The sequence below is a fragment of the Leptodactylus fuscus genome, chromosome 6 (assembly GCF_031893055.1).
Source record: "Leptodactylus fuscus isolate aLepFus1 chromosome 6, aLepFus1.hap2, whole genome shotgun sequence".
Classification (NCBI taxonomy): domain Eukaryota; kingdom Metazoa; phylum Chordata; class Amphibia; order Anura; family Leptodactylidae; genus Leptodactylus; species Leptodactylus fuscus.
Genome location: NC_134270.1, coordinates 105,866,015 through 105,891,286, shown reverse-complemented (window position 1 = coordinate 105,891,286; position 25,272 = coordinate 105,866,015). Strand labels below are relative to the sequence as shown.

The following is a 25,272-nucleotide window of genomic DNA, read 5'->3' as shown; positions in this document are numbered from 1 at the left end:
GGATTCCTCATAGTATTTCCTTGCATAGAGAATCTGCCAAGTGAGCAGCACAACTCGTGGAGTGTGCGGAACGTCTCAGGATAGTCTGCCATGTCTGCATGAGTGTCTGTGCCATCCTTTAGAAATACCTCTCTCAAGGCTAATCCTGGAAAGGTCTGCCACCATTGCACATGGTAGACATTAGTTACAGGGGCTCAGCTGAGCAGACACCACATTCACATCCACTGGCTCAGCCACATGTTCTCCCTGCAGATTCTATACTGTAGAATGAGGTGGGTGTTGCGGTTAGACACATTTGCTCAGCAGGGCTCCTCATGATCAGCTTCCTTCTCCCAGTCACATGGCCTTATTGCCCATGCGCATCCCCGCCCCCTGGTCCCTGTGGCCGCCCACCTCTCTATATAAAGCAGCTCCACGTCTGCCTAAGCAGCATAACTTCAGTGATCAAATCTCTGGTCGTGGAGACAAGTCCCAGCTTCTCCTCCTCAAATGGGCCCCGTTGCCTAGCGTCTAACCCCCTAGAGCCAGGCTCCTGAGGACATATACAGTTGGAATACAGGTACATGTGGCTGCATTGTATAGCATTCTATGTATACCCTGAACTATTGTAGCATTGTGTATATATTGGCAGTGTAACACTAAACAGCTCTATGGAGTATGCTGGTGCTATATACTTTAACCCATAGTCTTATTTTTCTCTAGCCTGAAGCGGTCAGGTTAGCGTGCAAGTTCTTGGGGTTCTACCTACTTGTAGCTAGAGGCAGCCATAGTTACTGTTACAAGTTCCTGGTATATTGATATACAACAGCTGGTGGTGAAGAGGTCTATGGGAGCTATGGGGTTAATCTATAGGATCCATTATAACAGTGACTCTCAGGTCATGGCGTGTATAGTAACTAATAGCACAAAGGTGGCTATAACTACAGCTGTACAGTAAAGCAGATCTATATGTGATATCAGACAGTGAAGGTGTTATTAACCCCTGATCATACAACCATTTCCATATGTAGACCTCTCAGGAAATGACAAATTTGTAGCAAAAAGTTGTTGCTATAGCAACCAAGGAATCTTATTTAATGCTGTGTCTACCGTGACTTCTCACTAGAATGATAGTTTTAGATCAATAATCAATCCTATTGATCAGGATGAGCTAACCCCTCTGTCATAGGGTCTCATGTGCTGTAGTGTAATTCATTGAGGGCAGGACTGCCTTCCTCCTTGTCCTAGATTGTAAGCTCCTTAGCCAAGCACCCCACACACTCCTTAGTATGTGCAGCTCACTTCTCATGTACATGATGAGTTTAACAGCTGAGTCTTTGTTCTACTGCTTGCATGCAGTTTGTTTTCCCCATTCTCTTAGCAGAGAGCTGTTCTTATGGGGGAGGAGGAAGGAACAGAGATGGGGGAGGGAGGTGGTGGATGTGGTTTAGCCAGTTCAGACCAGTTTCCTAACTGTAGCGAGACTTGCTCATCCTCTAACCCTTTCCTTTCTGGGTTGCCTTTAGAAATCTTTGTTGCAGTGATGTAAAATGTATTCCTATAGCAGGGCTGAATGTTCCATTTCAATCTGGAACTTCTTTGTGCCCTGTAGTACAGATAAAACAGTAGGTGAATCTGCAGTCCTATGTAAAACAGTAGCTGGTGGCAGACTCTGCTCTACTACACCTGAAAATTCAGCTCTGCTGCATCAAGTGCCACACAGAGGTTCCTTGGACCCATCAGATAAAATCATTTTTGGGGCCCATCCACTAATATCCCATAGAAAGTCGACAATCGTAATCTTCACATTCAGGTGTCTATTGTTTGTGTTAGTCAGCCAGAAGATCATGTGGCTGTATCTTCCTTTATCATGTCATACAAGCTGTACAGGTAATGTCCAAGCCTGGCTCAGTATAGAAAGTTCTATGTAATCCCCTTATGTATATGATGAGTAGTAAGTGACCTGTTGTGTAACTTGACATTGGGTGACTGTGCATTGTGTGCAGGTATTAGTCAGCCAGGTGACCGCTCATCCTGGTGTCCGGGGGATTAATTATGGTGACCAAGCATAAGATTATTGCAGCCTTCTGAGCCACAAACCTATCAAGTATAAATTAAAGGGAACCTCCTATTTCTAATCTTGTTGTAGGCTGCATTTTCCCTTTAAGGCTAGGGGTTTGACTGCAGGAAAACATCAACAAATAAGACCATGTTGCCATAGAGCTGAAGACTAAGGGGGGTGGGGGGGGTTCTATTATTGCAGGACAAAGACTAGTTGTCAGCTGTGTATGTTAGGCATGCGGACATCATACAATCTCCATGCAGACAGTAAATGGTTAGATGGTTATCTTTAGCCCTGAGAAGCTGCAGGTGATCATATAGCGGTGATTCATGGATCCAAGTGATCTAGACCAGTGGATAACTTTGTAATCCTGTTTTTGTGAGGTCAGTAAAACCGATGTGTAACTAGACCAACTTGGACCTCAATCTGGTACTAAATGACATCACAGCACCATGATGTCATTGTGTATGTTCACTTGACTGACACTGTAGTATACATGTGGTCCTTATTGTGAAAATATTGTAACCAAGCTGTAATAAGCTTCCCATTGGGTACCTGACCGCACTTACTAATGCTAGGCTCATTCTAGCATTGCCTCTTGTCTGGTCTATTGGAGGACCAGAATAATGGGAGAGGCTGCCTGCTAGAATAGCAGTAACACACATCCCATAGACTCCCCCCACTGACTAGAACTGAGACCATCACTTAAACTATTTTATGGTGGAAAGTATAACATGCTTTGCAATGGACTCTGGAGCAGATGTGAACATGGCCGTATCACTGTCAGAAAAATGTGCACCTGGTGGCCCTTTCATGACTGAACCAAGTATAGGCATAATCTTCTGGGTACAATTTGACAGCCAGTTTTTACCTAATGATTTTAGTGGGTGGGAATAATCCAAAATATCTATGGCCACCTTCCTATATACTTTAACACTTTCACTACCAGACAAGTACAATGTCACACCCGTGATGGATCTAGAAGTCCTTGTGAATACCATATCCACAGCACACATACAGCTGTTGCACACAAGTATTCCTGCCATACCTGCAAAGATCTCTTGTTAGGTTCTGCCTTCCTTCACTGTCCTGTAGCAGTCTTTTATTCAAGCATATGCTATGTAATGAGGATACTGTAATCTCTGCAGCTACTTTGCCTTTCCCATCTGCATTACCTCAATTTTTGACTACTTTTACCTTTTTGGGCTACTTTAACCTACTGAGGCTTTTTTTGCAGCACACCAGTGTCGCTTGGCATTAAAGGGTTAACTAGTCTCCAATGTATGTGTTCTCAATAGGCACTGTTGTGCTGAAGGAACAAGAAGCCACTCTTACTTGCAGGAATATTGACAGACTTGCTAAGGCCTCATGACATAAAAATTGAAAAAATGGACATTAAAACGCTGACTTGTATTATGGCCCTCAGGTCATGAAAAGTTCCTAAAATGACTTTTTTTTTTTTTTTTTTTCCCCCACAATCCATTTGATACAAATGGACATGTACATAAGCATAATATAGCATAAACTTAGACAGGCAGTCTGAAAATATACCAGGTTTATCACAGTGGCTGATGCTGGAGAAGTCTGAATCTTTACAATCCCTCTCCCCATCACCACCCACCCCCAAAAATCGTTTAATGGCTGTAGGTGGCTTTTTGATAATTGTCTGTATAAATTGTGTACATATCCCTTAGCTAACTGTCTCTTCTCACTATCTTCCAGGGTTTACATCATCTTAAGTCAAGCAAGGTTTGAAACATGGCATCCATTCCATCAAGTGGTTCACTTGTCGCAACCCATGATTACTATCGCAGTAAGTATCTGTCTTATTTGGGGAAGGTAGACCCTATAACTGGTTGTACATATTGAATGCTTTTGCATCAGATGCACAGGAAAAGTTACCCCTTCTTAATACTCCAGTCACATTCAGAGATAGTAAAACAGCTTGCATCAATGTAATCGCCTACTTATATCATGGAATAGTGTAGATAAACCAATCTGTACTAGAACAATGGACGTAATTTTGAAAACTGCTTTAGATGTGATTGGAGTAAGATATTATATACTGTGACTGATTCCCAAACTTTCTGTTGCTGGGACCCACTTTTTATTATATATATATATATATATATATATATATATATATATATTCTTCTGTAATGTCTTTTTGCTTTTTACCACTGTACTGCCTCTTGTTCTACTGTCATTAGGAATGTGGGCATGCCACCTCAATGTATTTTATAGCTTCCTGTCACCCCATACAGTATATATGTTCTCCAATATAACAGGATAATACCTAGGCCACTTTATTAGAAGATGGCTGAATATTAATGTAAACAAGCAGCCAGACTGAGCAGGAGAATAGCTTAAGTGGCCAAGGAAACAATATCCTTAAGATATATTGCAAAGTTTCTTACATTCAAATGCACTACTCATTATGAAGCTATCTATAACTGGAGGTAACCTTTAAAGTGTATATCTCTTGGACTCCTTCGCTGATGCCGAGTCACTTATTAACTAGTGCTGTGTATTCTGTGAACAGGACCATATGTCACCTTCAGATATGCTCCATGTTTGTAGGTCTTTGGTAAATATTGTCGTGGTTGATTTGTTTTTCTTGTCTTTTGCAGGACGCCTGGGATCCACCTCTAGTAACAGCTCATGTGGGAGTGTGGACTACTCTGGAGAGGTCATTCCTCACCACCCAGGTATGTTACCTTGACCTGCTCCATTGCTTGCTGATTATCTCTGCACATGAGTAGAGGCAAGTCTGCTGAGTGCAGACTGGGATTTATGCATTAGAGGTTTTGTTTTTTTTTTTTTTTCCCTCCTCCCTGCAAGATCTGAACCTTCTTTGAAGGCTGCAAAAAAATTCTATATTCTGACTTGTTGCTATGTATATTTATCACTATGGGACAACTATTTGTCTTATGGGGGAATTCTTAAACTGTAATTTCTTTATAGATCATGTGTTGGGTCATCTGAGGGTCTTGCAGCAAAGTTCTATAAAGTCTTATCTTCATGGTAACCTTCTTAACAAGTACTTCTCTTCCCATAGGTCTTCCAAAGTCAGATCCTGGTCACTGGTGGGCCAGCTTCTTCTTTGGTAAACCATCCCATCCCATTATGACCACTGTTTCGGAATCCCCCGAGAAGTGAGTATCTTGGAATAACTGAAGTGACATGTAAACAGTTAGGTGTTGCATGATGGAGATTACAATACATCTTATTACTTTGGACTTCCTGCTTGACGAGATGTCACATGTTTGTTCACGTTTCCTGTGTTGACTCTTTACAAGATAATTATGTGACAGTGAGTTAATCTTGTATCTCTGTACATACGATTATAAGCAGGTTATGCCAAACAATAGCAGTCATTTATGAACTATCTAAGTGTATCAGCTATAAAACATCAGTATTTGTTAGCCATAACGTGTTAGGAAGGCAGTCTTATACAGATAATGGTCACAGCTGCTGGATCTTCTTAGTTTAGCCTTAGAACCTTAACTGGGGTTTCCCACTAATAACTCTTATCCCCTGTTCTGTGGTTAAGCACCTGATAACCTAGGGGTATGGACACTGGCATATACAGTGATCACAAGACTAGACGACCCAGTGTTCCCTGTGTGAATGGGACATTGACGGGCATGTAAATCCACCACTACATTCACTTCTAAAGGACTGAAAGATGGCAAACAGATCTCACAGTTCCATAGATGTGAAAGGAGCAGTGGCCACACATTCCCACTATCGCTCCATTCATACTTGGAATTTGGGGACTGCTATTCTTTTAGTCTCCAAAGGTCTCAGCAGCAAAACTGAGAAATCGGACACTTATCCTGTATCCTGTGGATAAAGATCAGTGTTAGATGGGGGAGGCTGCTAATAACCCAGTTGGGCTGCTGTGGTTTTGCTAGGTTCAGTTGGTCTATCTTACATTCACCCATCCAAACAAGGGGACAGATCAACAGTAACAGATGGGTGGCGGCCTGACTTGGCATCCTGACCAATCAGTTGCCAGTCTCTTTGAATAATCTTCAATCCTTATTCTTAACTTGCATAATCTTATTCTTGGCCTCTCTAACCCTCTCTTGTTCCTCCACGTTACAGCTCAGGAAGCTTCCGCATGACCAATGGCCTTTTCCCCTGCGGCCTGGCTCAGGAGCCGGTGAGGAAGAACAATGTCAGTGAATCCAAGACTGACTCCAGCACCTAAGCCTGATCCCTCCATGCATTCCCCTCCTCACCGGAAGACGCTGGGTGGCGGAGCCCAATCCCCACCCTCCCTCCCCTTTTCCCCCAGGCTGTCCTTTCCTTAGCTTTAGTCACCTGTCCCATTTTTGTCTTTAAAAAAAGTCAATTTTTTTTGTATAAAAAAAAGCTGTTTTTATTACATCTGTAACACTGAAACATTCTTAATTGTTCCCTGCCTTACCATTTTTAAACTTTTTTTTTTTTTTTTTGTACTTCTGTAATAAAGATGGACAGCCTCTTAAAAGTAAGCCTGGTCTACTCATTTATTCTAATACTAGAAAACAGTGATCTCAAACTATTGCAAAAATACAACTCCACAGTATGGCTTGACAGTCTGTTACAAATTAGAGCTCAGTGGCAAGCAGTATGATGGGTCTAAGGATGGTTCAATGCAGTCAAAATATTAGTTACATGGTCTATATTATAGCTTCAGCACACCCCTTTCCTTCAGACTGTCCAATCAATATCAAGACATCTACATGTTATGCACTTAGCAGCCCCTATAGGCTATCTTGAGATTTGTATTTGACCACCTGAATGGGTGGGTTGTCTGTGGGGAGAAAAAAAATGCAAGAGCAAAAAAAACTTGGGTATATTTAAATATCTTTATTCAATGTGGTCAATACCTAAGATTGTTACTAAAAGCACAAAGATCTTTTGTTGGTTTAATAATCAAAGTGTGTGTGTGTGAGGGGGATTGAGTGGTCAGTTAGATAAATTAACATCACAAATGGCTAATTAGAGATGGGTAAACTGATTCATTATGATCCTGTGTGGACTGAATTCCGAATGCAGACTTATCACAAACTAAAATGGCTGCTGTTACATGTATTGCACAAGAAAAATATAGGAGACTCATTTCTTGTGAGCCAGTGTCACATTCTACCAACCAACAGTCTCTTTCACAATAGACAGCAGGAGGTAGATACCTTACATGCCTTATTCAATAGATAAGGTGCTAAAATCAGTCACAAGGTATTTGTGATGCAAAAACTTACAAATTTGCAAACAATAGAACTAGATAAAGCTGCCCAAATTCAATTATCCCTAATTCAATTGTCTAGCTCTATTGCTTACAAGTTTCCAAGCAATAGAGCTATTTAAACTAGGAATAGTAGAAATCCCAGCAACTATACAGAAACTACAGCATATGCCATGGGATACTTTAATTGTATATCTTACAAGAAACTCTCTTGCTACGAAGGATGGAAAAGGAGGAACAGTTTTCACGTATTATTCAACTTCATCGTCTTGGGCTGATGGAAGAGGATGAGGATCTGGGTCAGGATCATTATGTTGAAGGAAATGGAACTCTCAGACTGGAAGAGGAGGAGGAAGACTCTTCTTTGGACATAGAAGAGGCCCTTGACATGTCACAGGTACAGTTAGTGGAGGCGGCTGACTTTTTTTTTTTTTTCAAGATGATGATGACGGCGGTAGGTCCATATCCACACTGACAAGCATGCAGCTATGTGCTCAACTGCTTACACAGTGACAAATGCATTATCAGCATTAAGCAGAGGAATAAGTATTAGATGACAGTGCTCTTATAACTCTCGCTGTGAAGCCAAAATTGGGGAATTCTTCCCTGCCTTCCAAAGGGAAGTAGATTGTAATATTATCAGGATAGGCTGTGTACTTGCCTATCTTACTGCAGTTCTCAAGGAGACCACTGCAAATGCCAGTCACACGTGTACCCAGGTGGCTTCTGCCCTCTCCAAATCCACCTCACTCATCCAGTGCTCCATCTTCTCTGTCAGTACCACAGCTCCAAGTGTCAGAAGTAAAAGCAGCAGCCATTAAAGTATCTAGAACATGATGAACCAGAAATGTTTCATCTCACAGCACCCACCTCAGCCATAAAAGACAACTGAAAACCACCAGCTGCACAAACAGGTACACTGATACCTAGAGTACACCGATATTCCAGCAGATAACTGTGACCAAATGCAGTTCTGGGCCACTAGGTTAAAGCAGTGGAAGGAGCTGGCCGGCCCAGTTGGCCATGAGAGTTTTATCTTGTCTGGCTTCAAGCATAATAGCAGAGAGAGTGTTAAATGTTGCTGGTGGTATTGTAATATCTACAAGGATGAAAATATCCACTTTCCTAGTGTGGAAAAATTACTCTTGTTAAAATAAATCGGATATGGATCTGAGAAGATTTTCCATGTTCCATTTACTGTACTGCTGTACTTGCCACCAGTCAGCCAGACATATTCTGCAACTTGGTCTAACATATCTTTCTGTGTCGTACTACCACTCATGTTGACACAGTAACCACCGCTGCCACCATTCAGCCATATATGTCCTTTGTCCTGGTCTATCATATCACTCCATGACATACTGCCAATTATGTTGCCACTAGAGATGAGCGAACACTATTTGGTCGAATAGATATTCGATCGAATATCAGGCCGTTCGAGGTATTCAATTCCAATCGAATACCACGAGGCAAACACACTAAAAATTCATATCCCCTCCCACCTTCCCTGGCGCTTTTTTTGCACCAATAGCTGCGCAGGGGAGGTGGGACAGGAACTACGAAAACGGAGGCATCGAAAAAAAATCGGAAAAGTAATTGGCTGCCGAAATCAGGTGACCTCCAATTTATACAAATGGTGAGTTTAACATTCGGTTAATTTGAGACTGTGAACTATGTGACTGTGAGACAGGGATAGATGTACAGGCAGGGTTAGCTAGGGATTACCTTTATTTAGGTGGGAATGTTACTTACCCAGATCTTTGGGGCTCTATCTGGTCGGGATCCCTGTCAGCTTGCAATATGCGCGAGCTGACTTTTTCCCATAGGAATACATTGACCAGCGTTGATTGGCCGAATGCCATACAGAGTACAGCATTCCGTCAATCAATGCTGGTTCTGCCAGAGGCTTGTCTGTGAGGAGGCGGAGTCTAAGATCGGACCAGAATGCAGACTGCTGTGGACCGATCTTAGACTCCGCCTTCTCCGGCAGAACCAGCGTTGGTTGGCTGAATGCTGTACTATGTCCTATGCCGAGATGTAGCAGTGCTGGCCGTGTGCTCAGCTTAGCTACTCCAGAGGTGCAGCCGAACTGAGCGCATGGCCAGCACTGCTACACCGGAGATGAAGCAGTGCTGGCCGTGTGCTCAGCTCGGCTACTCTGGAGATGCAGCCAAGCTGAGCGCACGGCCAGCACTGCTACAACGGAGAACCGCTGAACCCTGTTGCACACTGAACCCTGCTGCACACTCCGCTCTGCTGCATTAGAAATGCACTGAACCCTTCTGCACACTCAGCTTTGCTGCATCATAGAACCCCAGCAGGGTTCAGCGTACACTCAGCTCTGCTGCATCTCTGATGCAGCAGAGCTGAGTGTGCAGCAGGGTTCAGCGGTTCTCTGGTGTAGCAGTGCTGGCCGTGCACTCAGCTTGGCTGCATCTCCGGAGTAGCTGAGCTGAGCGCATGGCCAGCACTGCTACACCACATATCGCAAGCTGACAGGGATCCCAAAGTAATACAGTGACTTGGGCATGTTAGATGCCCCCAGACATGCTTCCCCTGCTGTCCCAGTTGCAATCCAGGGTGTTGGCATCATTTCCTGGGGTGTCATAGTGGACTTGGTGACTCTCCTGAGTTGAAGAGTGGGATCCCCTGAAACGAGCATTTTTTCCCCATACACCATAATGAGGTTCGATATTCGTTCAAATAGTTGAATATTGAGGGGCTATTCAAAACGAATATCAAATATTTTACTGTTCGCTCATCTCTAGTTGCCACGTTTGCCACCATTCAGCCAGAAATGTCCTACAGCCTGGTTCATCACATTCCACTATACCACAATGTTGGTGCCACAGTGTTGGCATAAAAAAACAAAACAAAACCATTTTGATTTTACATTTTCTCCCATCATGGGATCATTTTTGGTGGCTTTTTTTTTTTGCTCACATATGGTCATATGTAACTAGTTATCTGACATGGTATATAGTGCTTTAGCTTCCCATACAAGGTTCTGCAGAGGTTTATAGCTCTTGTTTAGAGTTAACACCCATCCTGGCTGCCAAGGCACTTGGCACTCAAATCCCAGACTTTGTCCTTTGTATGTGCCCAGAACAAAGCATGCCTGCCAAACCCCTAAGTACATAAAATGTATTTTAATCTCTATATGTGCATACACTGCTGTGTTAAAAAAATATTATATTACAGCTGAAGAATCTGGGTGAAAAAAAATAAAAATAAACCTATATAACTTTGGTTGTCACACAGCCTTTCTAGTGTCCTGAATGGAAAATTTGTATAACAGTACATAAGCAGGAACTGCATATCTTGGCAAAGTCATCCTCTTGGATTAAAATGTTACCATACCTCCCAACTTTCAAAGGACAGAAAGAGGGACAAGATATGCGTCACGGCAAATTTAGCTCCACCCACTTCTAGATTGACTCTGCCCATTCCCATCGATTTCTCTGTGTGCTCCCCACACAGTATACTTACCCTGCAGTCACCCTAATATTATATGCCCCCACAATATAATGTTCCCCTCACATTGACCCCACAGTTGCCCCAGTTTAATGCCCCTCACCAGCTGGCCCAGTTTAAACTGGAGGCAACTAGAGGGGTACATTAAAGGGGGGCAGCTGGAGAAAGACATTCAACTGTAGGGTTAGCTAGTGGGGGACATTAAACTGGGGGCATATGAAGGGGACATTTTGCCTACAGTTCATGGAGCGCGCAGTGGTAAGTCAGGAGCTGTCCACTCCTGCTTCACCACTGTATACAACTTATCTGTGTGCTCTCCGGACACAGAAGAGTTGAATCTGGGACATACCTCCCACCAACCGGGACTGTGGGACAAGACCCACAATCTGGGACTGTTCCCAGAATCTGAGACGGTTGGGAGGTATGATGTAACTCAGCAGTTTATTACTTAAATATGTAATAATCATGGAGCGGAACCTGAATAAAAATAAAATTCCATGTGCAATTATATAAAGTAGTTATACAGTCCTATGAAAAAGTTTGGGCACCCCTAATAATCTTAATCATTTTTAGTTCTAAATATTTTGGTATTTGCAACAGCCATTTCAGTTTGATATATCTAATAACTGATGGACACAGTAATATTTCAGGATTGAATTGAGGTTTATTGTACTAACAGAAAATGTGCAATATGCATTAAACCAAAATTTGACTGGTGCAAAAGTATGGGCACCTCAACAGAAAAGTGACATTAATATTTAGTAGATCCTCCTTTTGCAAAGATAACAGCCTCTAGTCACTTCCTGTAGCTTTTAATCAGTTCCTGGATCCTGGATAAAGGTATTTTGGACAAACAATTCAAGTTCAGTTAAGTTAGATGGTCGCCGAGCATGGACAGCCCGCTTCCAATCATCCCACAGATGTTCAATGATATTCAGGTCTGGGGACTGGGATGGCCATTCCAGAACATTGTACTTGTTCCTCTGCATGAATGCCTGAGGATTTGGAGCGGTGTTTTGGATCATTGTCTTGCTGAAATATCTATCCCCGGCGTAACTTCAACTTCGTCACTGATTCTTGAACATTATTCTCAAGAATCTGCTGATACTGAGTGGAATCCATGCGACCCTCAACTTTAACAAGATTCCCGGTGCCGGCATTGGCCACACAGCCCCAAAGCATGATGGAACCTCCACCAAATTTTACAGTGGGTAGCAAGTGTTTTTCTTGGAATGCTGTTTTTTTTTGGACGCCATGCATAACGCCTTTTTTTTATAACCAAACAACTCAATCTTTGTTTCCAAAATGAAGCTGGCTTGTCCAAATGTGCTTTTTCATACCTCAGGCAACTCTATTTGTGGCGTACGTGCAGAAACGGCTTCTTTCTCATCACTCTCCCATACAGCTTCTATTTGTGCAAAGTGTGCTGTATTGTTGACCGATGCACAGTGACACCATCTGCAGCAAGATGATGCTGCAGCTCTTTGGAGGTGGTCTTTGGATTGTCCTTGACTCTTCTCACCATTCTTCTTCTCTGCCTTTCTGATATTTTTCTTGGCCTGCCACTTCTGGGCTTAACAAGAACTGTCCCTGTGGTCTTCCATTTCCTTACTATGTTCCTCACAGTGGAAACTGACAGGTTAAATCTCTGAGACAACGTTTTGTATCCTTCCCCTGAACAACTATGTTGAACAATCTTTGTTTTCAGATCATTTGAGAGCGGACTGTCCATGTTCGGCGACCATCAAACTTAACTGAACTTGAATTGTTTTGTAGAAAGAAATGGTCCAAAATACCTTCATCCAGGATCCAGGAACTGATTAAAAGCTACAGGAAGCGACTAGAGGCTGTTATCTTTGCAAAAGGAGGATGAACTAAATATTAATGTCACTTTTCTGTTGAGGTGCCCATATTTTTGCACCGGTCAAATTTTGGTTTAATGCATATTGCGCATTTTCTGTTTGTACAATAAACCTCATTTCAATCCTGAAATATTACTGTGTCCATCAGTTATTAGATATATCAAACTGAAATGGCTGCTGCAAACACCAAAATATTTAGAACTAAAAATGATTAAGATTAATAGGGGTGCCCAAACTTTTTCATAGGACTGTACTTATTGTACTGTACAGCTAGTCAGTCAGATTTGATCATCACTCGAGGAAACTAGGTGACAATTTGTGGGAAGGTTATAAAAGATGCAATTTTGGTTGTTAACAGATTCCAGAGTAAAAAAACAGACCTAAAAAAACTGATGAATGAAATATGACATAAAAAAAAATTATAAGTGACAAGATAAAACCTAGTTGGGAGCTGTAATATTTCCCAAATTAGTTGTTCACAGCTTTCCCAATGTTCTAGGGGACAAATTCTATTTAAAGGGGTTTCCGGGCAAAAAAGTCATTTTTCAAAAAAGGTCTGTTAGGGAGCGTTCACACTTGCGCCTGCTGTCCGCCTGCTGTGATTCTGCCAAAATTGCCCCAATCTGTTTTTGTGCCATTTCAGCGGAATCACGGCAGGCACAAGTGTGAACACCCCCTTAGATTTCCTAATTGGTTAGTAAGTGCACCCAAATACTATTATTTGTATTTGGGTGCACTTACTAACCAATTTTGAGTGATTTTGAGTGATTTCAGGGTCTCTCTGGGAGCTCCTGGTATCTTTTACATTTGCTTACATGGGTATCTTACAGCAGCTAACCCACTTTGAGTATGCCACGTGTCCCCTGTCTAAGTCTACACGGAATGGAAATACTGTAGTTTATCCATGTGGATTTTTGCTCAGAAATTCTATGGATAATTTTTCAACGTTTAGAAATGAGGATCCTTGCCTAAAAATCCTCTGGTGCATTTCCCCTGATGTTTCCCTACAGGGCCAACGTTAGGAGAGGCAAACTGGGCGAAGGCCAAGGGCCCCGGTCTCCAAAAGGGCCCCAGGATCTGCAGCACCAAATCTGATGACCCAAATCGAGGGGAGCCTCACTTACAAGTGTATTGGCATGCTGTGCACCGATCCTGTGGACATCTATGCTAAAGTAGGGAGATGTAAAGTCCCTGCTCTGACATTTATGAGTGCATAGAAGTCGGGGTGCGATGATGTCACTACATTGCGCAGACCTGATCAATAGCAGGGAAAGACTTCAGCGCAGTGGCATAAATATCGGGGTAGCAGCGGTAGCCTCTGCTACAGGGCCCAGAACATTAGGGGGCCTGGCGAGCCCCTGACTTTTTTTTTTTATAGGTTGTAACCTGCTGGAGTAACCCCAGCAGGTAACAAGTCCTATTTACTTACCAATCCTTGCTCCTGCTTACAGCTGCCTGAGCTTCCCCTTCTGCGGAAACGAAGGGGGAGGATCGGTAAGTGAAGCTGTGGGCCCACGAACCCCAACAAACACTACTATCATTTTACTCTGAGGTCTTTTCAACCTAAAAAACACTGTTACTTACCTCTCCTGTGGTCCAGCAGTCTTCGGGCTTACTTGGTGACGTCCTATACATCACGTGAAATGGAAGACCATTTCAGGTGACTACTATCAAGAGAATGCCAAGACTGTGCAAAGCAGTAATCAAAACAAAAGGTGGCTACATTGAAGAACCTAGAATATAAGACAGATTTTCAGTTGTGTCACACTTTTTGTTAAGTATATAATTCCACATGTGTTAATTCATAGTTTTGATGCCTTCAGTGTGAAGTGTGAAATTTTCTTAGTCATGAAAATACAGAAAACTCTTTGAATGAGAAGGTGTGTCCAAACTTTTGGTCTGTAATATACTGTATATATATATATATATATATATATATATATATATATATATATATGTAAGTTCTATTATTCATAAATCTAGGGGAACTATGATTAATAAGGGGGCTATTTATAAGGGGGATCTATTATTAATAAAGATAGGGGAACCAATGTCCCCTCTTTTATGAATAATATTTCCTCCTTAGAAGTAGCCCTCCCCAGCCTTATTATTAATAGCTACTTCTATATATTGAGGAATTATTATTAATACGCCTAGGGGAACTATTATATTATATTACTAGCTGGTACCCGCGACTTCGTCTGCAGTGATTGTAGAAGTGGGTATATACAGGGGTGGGTAAGGTTTTCGTACTGTGTATAAGGGATGGGATATGAAATGTAACTTTGTATCTTGTTTTTGCTGTAATTCAGAGAATACGTGAGACTTTTGTGTTGAAGTTAATTTGTATTTGAGCTGCTATACGGTGTTGTGAGAAACTTTACATAGTGACTTTGGGACAGAGGTATTTGAAGTTAACCCTTTCCCGTCGATGGCATTTTTTGATTTTGGTTTTTCATTTTTGACTCCCCTCCTTCTAAACCCCATAACTTTTTTATTTCTCCGCTCCCAGAGTCATATGAGGTCTTAATTTTTCTTGGGACAAATTTTTCTTCATGATGCCGCCATTAATTATTCTATATAATGTACTGGGAAGCAGGTAAAAAAAATTCTGAATGGGGTGGATTTGACAAAAAAATGCATTTCTGCGACTTTCTTAGGGGCTTTGGTTTTACGGCGTTCACTGTGCAACCAAAATGACATGTCCCCTGTATTCTGTGTTTCGTTACGATTCCGGGGATACCAAATTTATATGGTTTTATTTACATTTTGACCCCTTAAAAAAATCCAAAACTGTGTTAAAACATTTTTTTTTTTTAAAAGTCGTCATATTCCAACAGCCGTAACTTTTTTATACGTCCGTGTACGGGGATGTATAGGGCGTCTTTTTTTGCGGGGTCGGGTGTACTTTTTAGTTCTACCATTTTCGGGAAATGTTATTGCTTTGATCACTTTTTATTCAAATTTTTATCAGAATCAAAAGAGTGAAAAAACGGCAGTTTGGCACTTTTGACCATTTTTCCCGCTACGGCGTTTACCGAACAGGAAAAATATTTGTATAGCTTTGTAGAGCGGGCGATTTCAGACGCGGGGATACCTAAAATGTATATGTTTCACAGTTTTTAACTACTTTTATATGTGTTCTAGGGAAAGGGAGGTGATTTGAATTTTTAATCCTTTTTATTTGTTTTTATATTTTTTTTAACTTTTTTTTAAACTTTTTTTTTGCATTTATTAGACTTCCTAGGGGTATTGACATGGGTGGGCGGTGTCGCGGATTGTCAGAGCGGTGGGGGTCGGCAAACATGGCTGCTCCGGAGCGTTAAAGAGAGCCTCCTGGAGTATCGTTAAGGGGAGGGGCAAAGTGGTAAAGTATATGTATATGTGATTGTGTGGGGTTAGGGGCGAGGCTGTAGAGGGCAATATGAATTTTGTGGCTTGCTATGGTCCAAAGTGTGTGAGATTGCAGAGATGGTGGTGTGAGTTTGGGTTTTGTGGGGGTCCTGGCACAAACGTATGTGCGCTGTTGTGACGAAAAGTAGCCTATTGCGCAATCAAGTGTAGTGACTATGTTTGTGGAAAATTTCAGCCAAATCGGTCGAGCGTGTTTTGTGTGATTGAGGAACAAACATCCAAACATCCAAACACACAAACCCACAAACATCCAAACTCACAAACTTTCACATTTATAATATTAATAGGATATTATATTATATTATATTATATACATATATGAGGGGGGGAATATATAAGTAGAAACTATTATAAGGGGAAACTATTACTGATAGGTGGGGAAGTATTATTTATAAGAAGGAACTATTATTAGTAAAGGGGATTGATTTATAAGGGGGCAGTATAATAACTCCTAAGGCAATACAAAGGTGCTCATTTATATTGTGTATGGGCAAAAAGGGGTTTGTTATCACTGGGAGCAGAAAAGGGTTTATCAAATCACTATTTTAAAGGAGTTTTCCAGCCACAAACTGATTTTTCATACTGATGACCTGTCCACAGGATATGTGATCTGTCGGGGTCCAACTGTTCAAGAAGCCTCTGGCTGCTGATAGCTGGTAGTGGACAGGATACAGCATTAATGCAATTCAAGTAATAGGAGTGGCACAGCAGCGCCATCCACTGTATAATGGTGGTTCTGAGTAATTGCAGCATTGCTCCTATTACTTGAATAGTAGTGGTGCGTTATCCTGTCCAATCAGCATCCAAAACACAGAAGCTTATCTGTATGGGGGTCAGGTGGGGTTCAGGTGTTGAATCCTGACAGATCACATACTGATATCTTGTCCTGTGGATATGTTATTGGTAAAAAAAAAAATTAATTTGGGGTCAGAGAAGCCATTTAATTAATCTGATGTTTGTTAAAATAGATGTCTGAGTAGTTCACAACTATTGTCTTTGTATCACTATGTAGTGCAGGTCTCAGCAGCCTTTTTATTCTGGGGAGCTGATTTGGGGGAGAAAAAAAATCAAAGATGAAGTACTTAGTGTGCCATGTAGTAACTGTAAGGGTGCATTCACACTGAGTAAACGCTAGCTTATTCTGAACGTAAAACACGTTCAGAATAAGCGGCGTCTAAAGCAGCTCCATTCATTTCTATGGGAGCGGGGATACGAGCGCTCCCCATAGAAATGAATGGGCTGCTTCTTTCACTCCGTGCAGTCCCATTGAAGTGAATGGGGAGTGCCGGCGTATACGGCAAGCTCTGCTCATGCCGGAGCGTACACGCCGGCACTCCCCATTCACTTCAATGGGACTGCACGGAGTGAAAGAAGCAGCCCATTCATTTCTATGGGGAGCGCTCGTATCCCCGCTCCCATAGAAATGAATGGAGCTGCTTTAGACGCCGCTTATTCTGAACGTTTTTTACGTTCAGAATAAGCTAGCGTTTACTCAGTGTGAATGCACCCTAAGAGTGTCAACTTCCTATATTTACAAAAAGAGTTGCCTTGAAAATCTGCCAGGGGGTCTCTCTGGTAGGGAGGATGATCCCATGTCTTCATGCAACATTATCTGTGTCATCAGGATGTTTTTGGTAAAAATTATTTGGTAGGAGTACCTCAACGAATATTTTTACAAGACTGCTCTAAGGGTATGTTCACACAGCGGAATTTGCATTTCGCGTGTGAACACTTTCACGTGGCATTCCTCTCTGAAGGAGGGGCCTAATCGGGAGGGAGCCTCACACCACAGATGCCGCGGCTGTCAGCTGCAAAATAGGACAGCTCCCTTCTTTTTTCCGCTACTAGCTATTGGAAAAAAGAAGCAAGTGGCTCCCATTGAAGTCAATGGGAGCCGTTTTTGTAGACGGATTTTGAGACGGATTCCACCTCAAAATCCACTCCAAAACACTAAGTGTGAACATAGTGGGGTCTATAATGGGGTCCATGTGTTTGCCACCAGATCTCCACAGAGATCATGCGGACAGAAAATTAGTCCACAATCTACTTTCCTGTCTGCATGATTAGTGCGGGCAGCACGCGGCAAGCACAGGGACCCCATCATAGTCTATGGGGTCCGTGTGCTTTTACTGGCACTGGCAACTTGCAGTTGCGTTCGGTATTCCGTTCGGGGGGTCCCCATGCGGACTCCCCGAACGAAATACCGAACGCAGATGTGAACAAAGGGTAAGTCTGAAAAGGTTGGGGAACACTGTCATACATGAAAGTCATGTGATGCAAACCATAACTGCAACAAGTTAGTCGATTGAACTTGTCATTGGCTTTTTTAGCCAAATGACCTGTGTTTGGGCTGAACATGGGGCTAAGAATAGTTTACAGAAAGCCTGCTTTGTGAGGGGCATAAGATGTCCATAATAGAGATGAGCGAACAGTGTTCTATCGAACACATGTTCGATCGGATATCAGGGTGTTCGCCATGTTCGAATCGAATCGAACACCACGTGGTAAAGTGCGCCAAAATTCGATTCCCCTCCCACCTTCCCTGGCGCCTTTTTTGCACCAATAACAGCGCAGGGGAGGTGGGACAGGAACTACGACACTGGGGGCATTGAAAAAAATTGGAAAAAGTCATTGGCTGCCGAAATCAGGTGACCTCCATTTTAGACGAATAGTGGATTTCAAATCCGGGTCATATGAGAATGTGAACTTTGTGACTATGAGACAGGGATAGCTGTACAGGCAGGGATAGCTAGGGATAACCTTTATTTAGGGGGGAATGTTATTAAAAATAACTAGAGATGAGCGAACAGTGTTCTATCGAACACATGTTCGATCGGATATCAGGGTGTTCGCCATGTTCGAATCGAATCGAACACCACGTGGTAAAGTGCGCCAAAATTCGATTCCCCTCCCACCTTCCCTGGCGCCTTTTTTGCACCAATAACAGCGCAGGGGAGGTGGGACAGGAACTACGACACTGGGGGCATTGAAAAAAATTGGAAAAAGTCATTGGCTGCCGAAATCAGGTGACCTCCATTTTAGACGAATAGTGGATTTCAAATCCGGGTCATATGAGAATGTGAACTTTGTGACTATGAGACAGGGATAGCTGTACAGGCAGGGATAGCTAGGGATAACCTTTATTTAGGGGGGAATGTTATTAAAAATAACTTTTTGGGGCTCTATCGGGTGTGTAATTGTGATTTTTGTGAGATAAACTTTTTCCCATAGGGATGCATTGGCCAGCGCTGATTGGCCGAATTCCGTACTCTGGCCAATCAGTGCTGGCCAATGCATTCTATTAGCTTGATGAAGCAGAGTGTGCACAAGGGTTCAAGCGCACCCTCGGCTCTGATGTAGCAGAGCCGAGGCTGCACAAGGGTTCAAGCGCACCCTCGGCTCTGATGTAGGAGAGCCGAGGGTGCACTTGAACCCTTGTGCACCCTCAGCTCTGCTACATCAGAGCCGAGGGTGCGCTTGAACCCTTGTGCACACTCTGCTTCATCAAGCTAATAGAATGCATTGGCCAGCGCTGATTGGCCAATGTATTCTATTAGCCTGATGAAGTAGAGCTGAATGTGTGTGCTAAGCACACACATTCAGCTCTACTTCATCGGGCTAATAGAATGCATTGGCCAGCGCTGATTGGCCAGAGTACGGAACTCGACCAATCAGCGCTGGCTCTGCTGGAGGAGGCGGAGTCTAAGATCGCTCCACACCAGTCTCCATTCAGGTCCGACCTTAGACTCCGCCTCCTCCGGCAGAGCCAGCGCTGATTGGCCGAAGGCTGGCCAATGCATTCCTATGCGAATGCAGAGACTTAGCAGTGCTGAGTCAGTTTTGCTCAACTACACATCTGATGCACACTCGGCACTGCTACATCAGATGTAGCAATCTGATGTAGCAGAGCCGAGGGTGCACTAGAACCCCTGTGCAAACTCAGTTCACGCTAATAGAATGCATTGGCCAGCGCTGATTGGCCAATGCATTCTATTAGCCCGATGAAGTAGAGCTGAATGTGTGTGCTAAGCACACACATTCAGCACTGCTTCATCAAGCCAATACAATGCATTAGCCAGTGCTGATTGGCCAGAGTACGGAATTCGGCCAATCAGCGCTGGCTCTGCTGGAGGAGGCGGAGTCTAAGGTCGCTCCACACCAGTCTCCATTCAGGTCCGACCTTAGACTCCGCCTCCTCCGGCAGAGCCAGCGCTGATTGGCCGAAGGCTGGCCAATGCATTCCTATGCGAATGCATACTTAGCAGTGCTGAGTCAGTTTTGCTCAACTACACATCTGATGCACACTCGGCACTGCTACATCAGATGTAGCAATCTGATGTAGCAGAGCCGAGGGTGCACTAGAACCCCTGTGCAAACTCAGTTCACGCTAATAGAATGCATTGGCCAGCGCTGATTGGCCAATGCATTCTATTAGCCCGATGAAGTAGAGCTGAATGTGTGTGCTTAGCACACACATTCAGCTCTACTTCATCAGGCTAATAGAATACATTGGCCAATCAGCGCTGGCCAATGCATTCTATTAGCTTGATGAAGCAGAGTGTGCACAAGGGTTCAAGCGCACCCTCGGCTCTGATGTAGCAGAGCTGAGGGTGCACAAGGGTTCAAGTGCACCCTCGGCTCTCCTACATCAGAGCCGAGGGTGCGCTTGAACCCTTGTGCACACTCTGCTTCATCAAGCTAATAGAATGCATTGGCCAGCACTGATTGGCCAGAGTACGGAATTCGGCCAATCAGCGCTGGCCAATGCATTCTATTAGCCCGATGAAGTAGAGCTGAATGTGTGTGCTAAGCACACACATTCAGCACTGCTTCATCACGCCAATACAATGCATTAGCCAGTGCTGATTGGCCAGAGTACGGAATTCGGCCAATCAGCGCTGGCTCTGCTGGAGGAGGCGGAGTCTAAGATCGCTCCACACCAGTCTCCATTCAGGTCCGACCTTAGACTCCGCCTCCTCCAGCAGAGCCAGCGCTGATTGGTCGAGTTCCGTACTCTGGCCAATCAGCGCTGGCCAATGCATTCTATTAGCCCGATGAAGTAGAGCTGAATGTGTGTGCTTAGCACACACATTCAGCTCTACTTCATCGGGCTAATAGAATGCATTGGCCAGCGCTGATTGGCCGAATTCCGTACTCTGGCCAATCAGCACTGGCTAATGCATTGTATTGGCTTGATGAAGCAGTGCTGAATGTGTGTGCTTAGCACACACATTCAGCTCTACTTCATCGGGCTAATAGAATGCATTGGCCAATCAGCGCTGGCCAATGCATTCTATTAGCGTGAACTGAGTTTGCACAGGGGTTCTAGTGCACCCTCGGCTCTGCTACATCAGATTGCTACATCTGATGTAGCAGTGCCGAGTGTGCATCAGATGTGTAGTTGAGCAAAACTGACTCAGCACTGCTAAGTCTGCATTCGCATAGGAATGCATTGGCCAGCCTTCGGCCAATCAGCGCTGGCTCTGCCGGAGGAGGCGGAGTCTAAGGTCGGACCTGAATGGAGACTGGTGTGGAGCGACCTTAGACTCCGCCTCCTCCAGCAGAGCCAGCGCTGATTGGCCGAATTCCGTACTCTGGCCAATCAGCACTGGCTAATGCATTGTATTGGCTTGATGAAGCAGTGCTGAATGTGTGTGCTTAGCACACACATTCAGCTCTACTTCATCGGGCTAATAGAATGCATTGGCCAGCGCTGATTGGCCGAATTCCGTACTCTGGCCAATCAGCACTGGCTAATGCATTGTATTGGCTTGATGAAGCAGTGCTGAATGTGTGTGCTTAGCACACACATTCAGCTCTACTTCATCGGGCTAATAGAATGCATTGGCCAATCAGCGCTGGCCAATGCATTCTATTAGCGTGAACTGAGTTTGCACAGGGGTTCTAGTGCACCCTCGGCTCTGCTACATCAGATTGCTACATCTGATGTAGCAGTGCCGAGTGTGCATCAGATGTGTAGTTGAGCAAAACTGACTCAGCACTGCTAAGTCTGCATTCGCATAGGAATGCATTGGCCAGCCTTCGGCCAATCAGCGCTGGCTCTGCCGGAGGAGGCGGAGTCTAAGGTCGGACCTGAATGGAGACTGGTGTGGAGCGACCTTAGACTCCGCCTCCTCCAGCAGAGCCAGCGCTGATTGGCCGAATTCCGTACTCTGGCCAATCAGCACTGGCTAATGCATTGTATTGGCTTGATGAAGCAGTGCTGAATGTGTGTGCTTAGCACACACATTCAGCTCTACTTCATCGGGCTAATAGAATGCATTGGCCAGCGCTGATTGGCCGAATTCCGTACTCTGGCCAATCAGCACTGGCTAATGCATTGTATTGGCTTGATGAAGCAGTGCTGAATGTGTGTGCTTAGCACACACATTCAGCTCTACTTCATCGGGCTAATAGAATGCATTGGCCAATCAGCGCTGGCCAATGCATTCTATTAGCGTGAACTGAGTTTGCACAGGGGTTCTAGTGCACCCTCGGCTCTGCTACATCAGATTGCTACATCTGATGTAGCAGTGCCGAGTGTGCATCAGATGTGTAGTTGAGCAAAACTGACTCAGCACTGCTAAGTCTGCATTCGCATAGGAATGCATTGGCCAGCCTTCGGCCAATCAGCGCTGGCTCTGCCGGAGGAGGCGGAGTCTAAGGTCGGACCTGAATGGAGACTGGTGTGGAGCTATCTTAGACTCCGCCTCCTCCAGCAGAGCCAGCGCTGATTGGTCGAGTTCCGTACTCTGGCCAATCAGCACTGGCCAATGCATTTCTATGGGGAAAAGTTAGCTTGCGAAAATCGCAAACTGACAGGGATTTCCATGAAATAAAGTGACTTTTATGCCCCCAGACATGCTTCCCCTGCTGTCCCAGTGTCATTCCAGGGTGTTGGTATCATTTCCTGGGGTGTCATAGTGGACTTGGTGACCCTCCAGACACGAATTTGGGTTTCCCCCTTAACGAGTTTATGTTCCCCATAGACTATAATGGGGTTCGAAACCCATTCGAACACTCGAACAGTGAGCGGCTGTTCGAATCGAATTTCGAACCTCGAACATTTTAGTGTTCGCTCATCTCTAAAAATAACTTTTTGGGGCTCTATCGGGTGTGTAATTGTGATTTTTGTGAGATAAACTTTTTCCCATAGGGATGCATTGGCCAGCGCTGATTGGCCGAATTCCGTACTCTGGCCAATCAGTGCTGGCCAATGCATTCTATTAGCTTGATGAAGCAGAGTGTGCACAAGGGTTCAAGCGCACCCTCGGCTCTGATGTAGCAGAGCCGAGGCTGCACAAGGGTTCAAGCGCACCCTCGGCTCTGATGTAGGAGAGCCGAGGGTGCACTTGAACCCTTGTGCACCCTCAGCTCTGCTACATCAGAGCCGAGGGTGCGCTTGAACCCTTGTGCACACTCTGCTTCATCAAGCTAATAGAATGCATTGGCCAGCGCTGATTGGCCAATGTATTCTATTAGCCTGATGAAGTAGAGCTGAATGTGTGTGCTAAGCACACACATTCAGCTCTACTTCATCGGGCTAATAGAATGCATTGGCCAGCGCTGATTGGCCAGAGTACGGAACTCGACCAATCAGCGCTGGCTCTGCTGGAGGAGGCGGAGTCTAAGATCGCTCCACACCAGTCTCCATTCAGGTCCGACCTTAGACTCCGCCTCCTCCGGCAGAGCCAGCGCTGATTGGCCGAAGGCTGGCCAATGCATTCCTATGCGAATGCAGAGACTTAGCAGTGCTGAGTCAGTTTTGCTCAACTACACATCTGATGCACACTCGGCACTGCTACATCAGATGTAGCAATCTGATGTAGCAGAGCCGAGGGTGCACTAGAACCCCTGTGCAAACTCAGTTCACGCTAATAGAATGCATTGGCCAGCGCTGATTGGCCAATGCATTCTATTAGCCCGATGAAGTAGAGCTGAATGTGTGTGCTAAGCACACACATTCAGCACTGCTTCATCAAGCCAATACAATGCATTAGCCAGTGCTGATTGGCCAGAGTACGGAATTCGGCCAATCAGCGCTGGCTCTGCTGGAGGAGGCGGAGTCTAAGGTCGCTCCACACCAGTCTCCATTCAGGTCCGACCTTAGACTCCGCCTCCTCCGGCAGAGCCAGCGCTGATTGGCCGAAGGCTGGCCAATGCATTCCTATGCGAATGCATACTTAGCAGTGCTGAGTCAGTTTTGCTCAACTACACATCTGATGCACACTCGGCACTGCTACATCAGATGTAGCAATCTGATGTAGCAGAGCCGAGGGTGCACTAGAACCCCTGTGCAAACTCAGTTCACGCTAATAGAATGCATTGGCCAGCGCTGATTGGCCAATGCATTCTATTAGCCCGATGAAGTAGAGCTGAATGTGTGTGCTTAGCACACACATTCAGCTCTACTTCATCAGGCTAATAGAATACATTGGCCAATCAGCGCTGGCCAATGCATTCTATTAGCTTGATGAAGCAGAGTGTGCACAAGGGTTCAAGCGCACCCTCGGCTCTGATGTAGCAGAGCTGAGGGTGCACAAGGGTTCAAGTGCACCCTCGGCTCTCCTACATCAGAGCCGAGGGTGCGCTTGAACCCTTGTGCACACTCTGCTTCATCAAGCTAATAGAATGCATTGGCCAGCACTGATTGGCCAGAGTACGGAATTCGGCCAATCAGCGCTGGCCAATGCATTCTATTAGCCCGATGAAGTAGAGCTGAATGTGTGTGCTAAGCACACACATTCAGCACTGCTTCATCACGCCAATACAATGCATTAGCCAGTGCTGATTGGCCAGAGTACGGAATTCGGCCAATCAGCGCTGGCTCTGCTGGAGGAGGCGGAGTCTAAGATCGCTCCACACCAGTCTCCATTCAGGTCCGACCTTAGACTCCGCCTCCTCCAGCAGAGCCAGCGCTGATTGGTCGAGTTCCGTACTCTGGCCAATCAGCGCTGGCCAATGCATTCTATTAGCCCGATGAAGTAGAGCTGAATGTGTGTGCTTAGCACACACATTCAGCTCTACTTCATCGGGCTAATAGAATGCATTGGCCAGCGCTGATTGGCCGAATTCCGTACTCTGGCCAATCAGCACTGGCTAATGCATTGTATTGGCTTGATGAAGCAGTGCTGAATGTGTGTGCTTAGCACACACATTCAGCTCTACTTCATCGGGCTAATAGAATGCATTGGCCAATCAGCGCTGGCCAATGCATTCTATTAGCGTGAACTGAGTTTGCACAG

At 44.5% G+C, this 25,272-nt stretch overlaps 1 protein-coding gene across 1 annotated transcript; it reads left to right on the top strand.

The window, feature by feature from the left end:
* The first annotated feature begins 410 nt into the window (after positions 1 to 410).
* On the top strand, positions 411 to 6,543 carry PPDPF (pancreatic progenitor cell differentiation and proliferation factor). Its single transcript, XM_075276961.1, has 5 exons — positions 411 to 559; positions 3,764 to 3,854; positions 4,672 to 4,749; positions 5,100 to 5,196; positions 6,152 to 6,543. Exons 2-5 carry the CDS (start codon positions 3,800 to 3,802, stop codon positions 6,255 to 6,257), a joined length of 336 nt encoding a protein of 111 aa, XP_075133062.1. The 5' UTR covers positions 411 to 559; positions 3,764 to 3,799; the 3' UTR covers positions 6,258 to 6,543.
* The last annotated feature ends 18,729 nt before the right edge of the window (positions 6,544 to 25,272 follow it).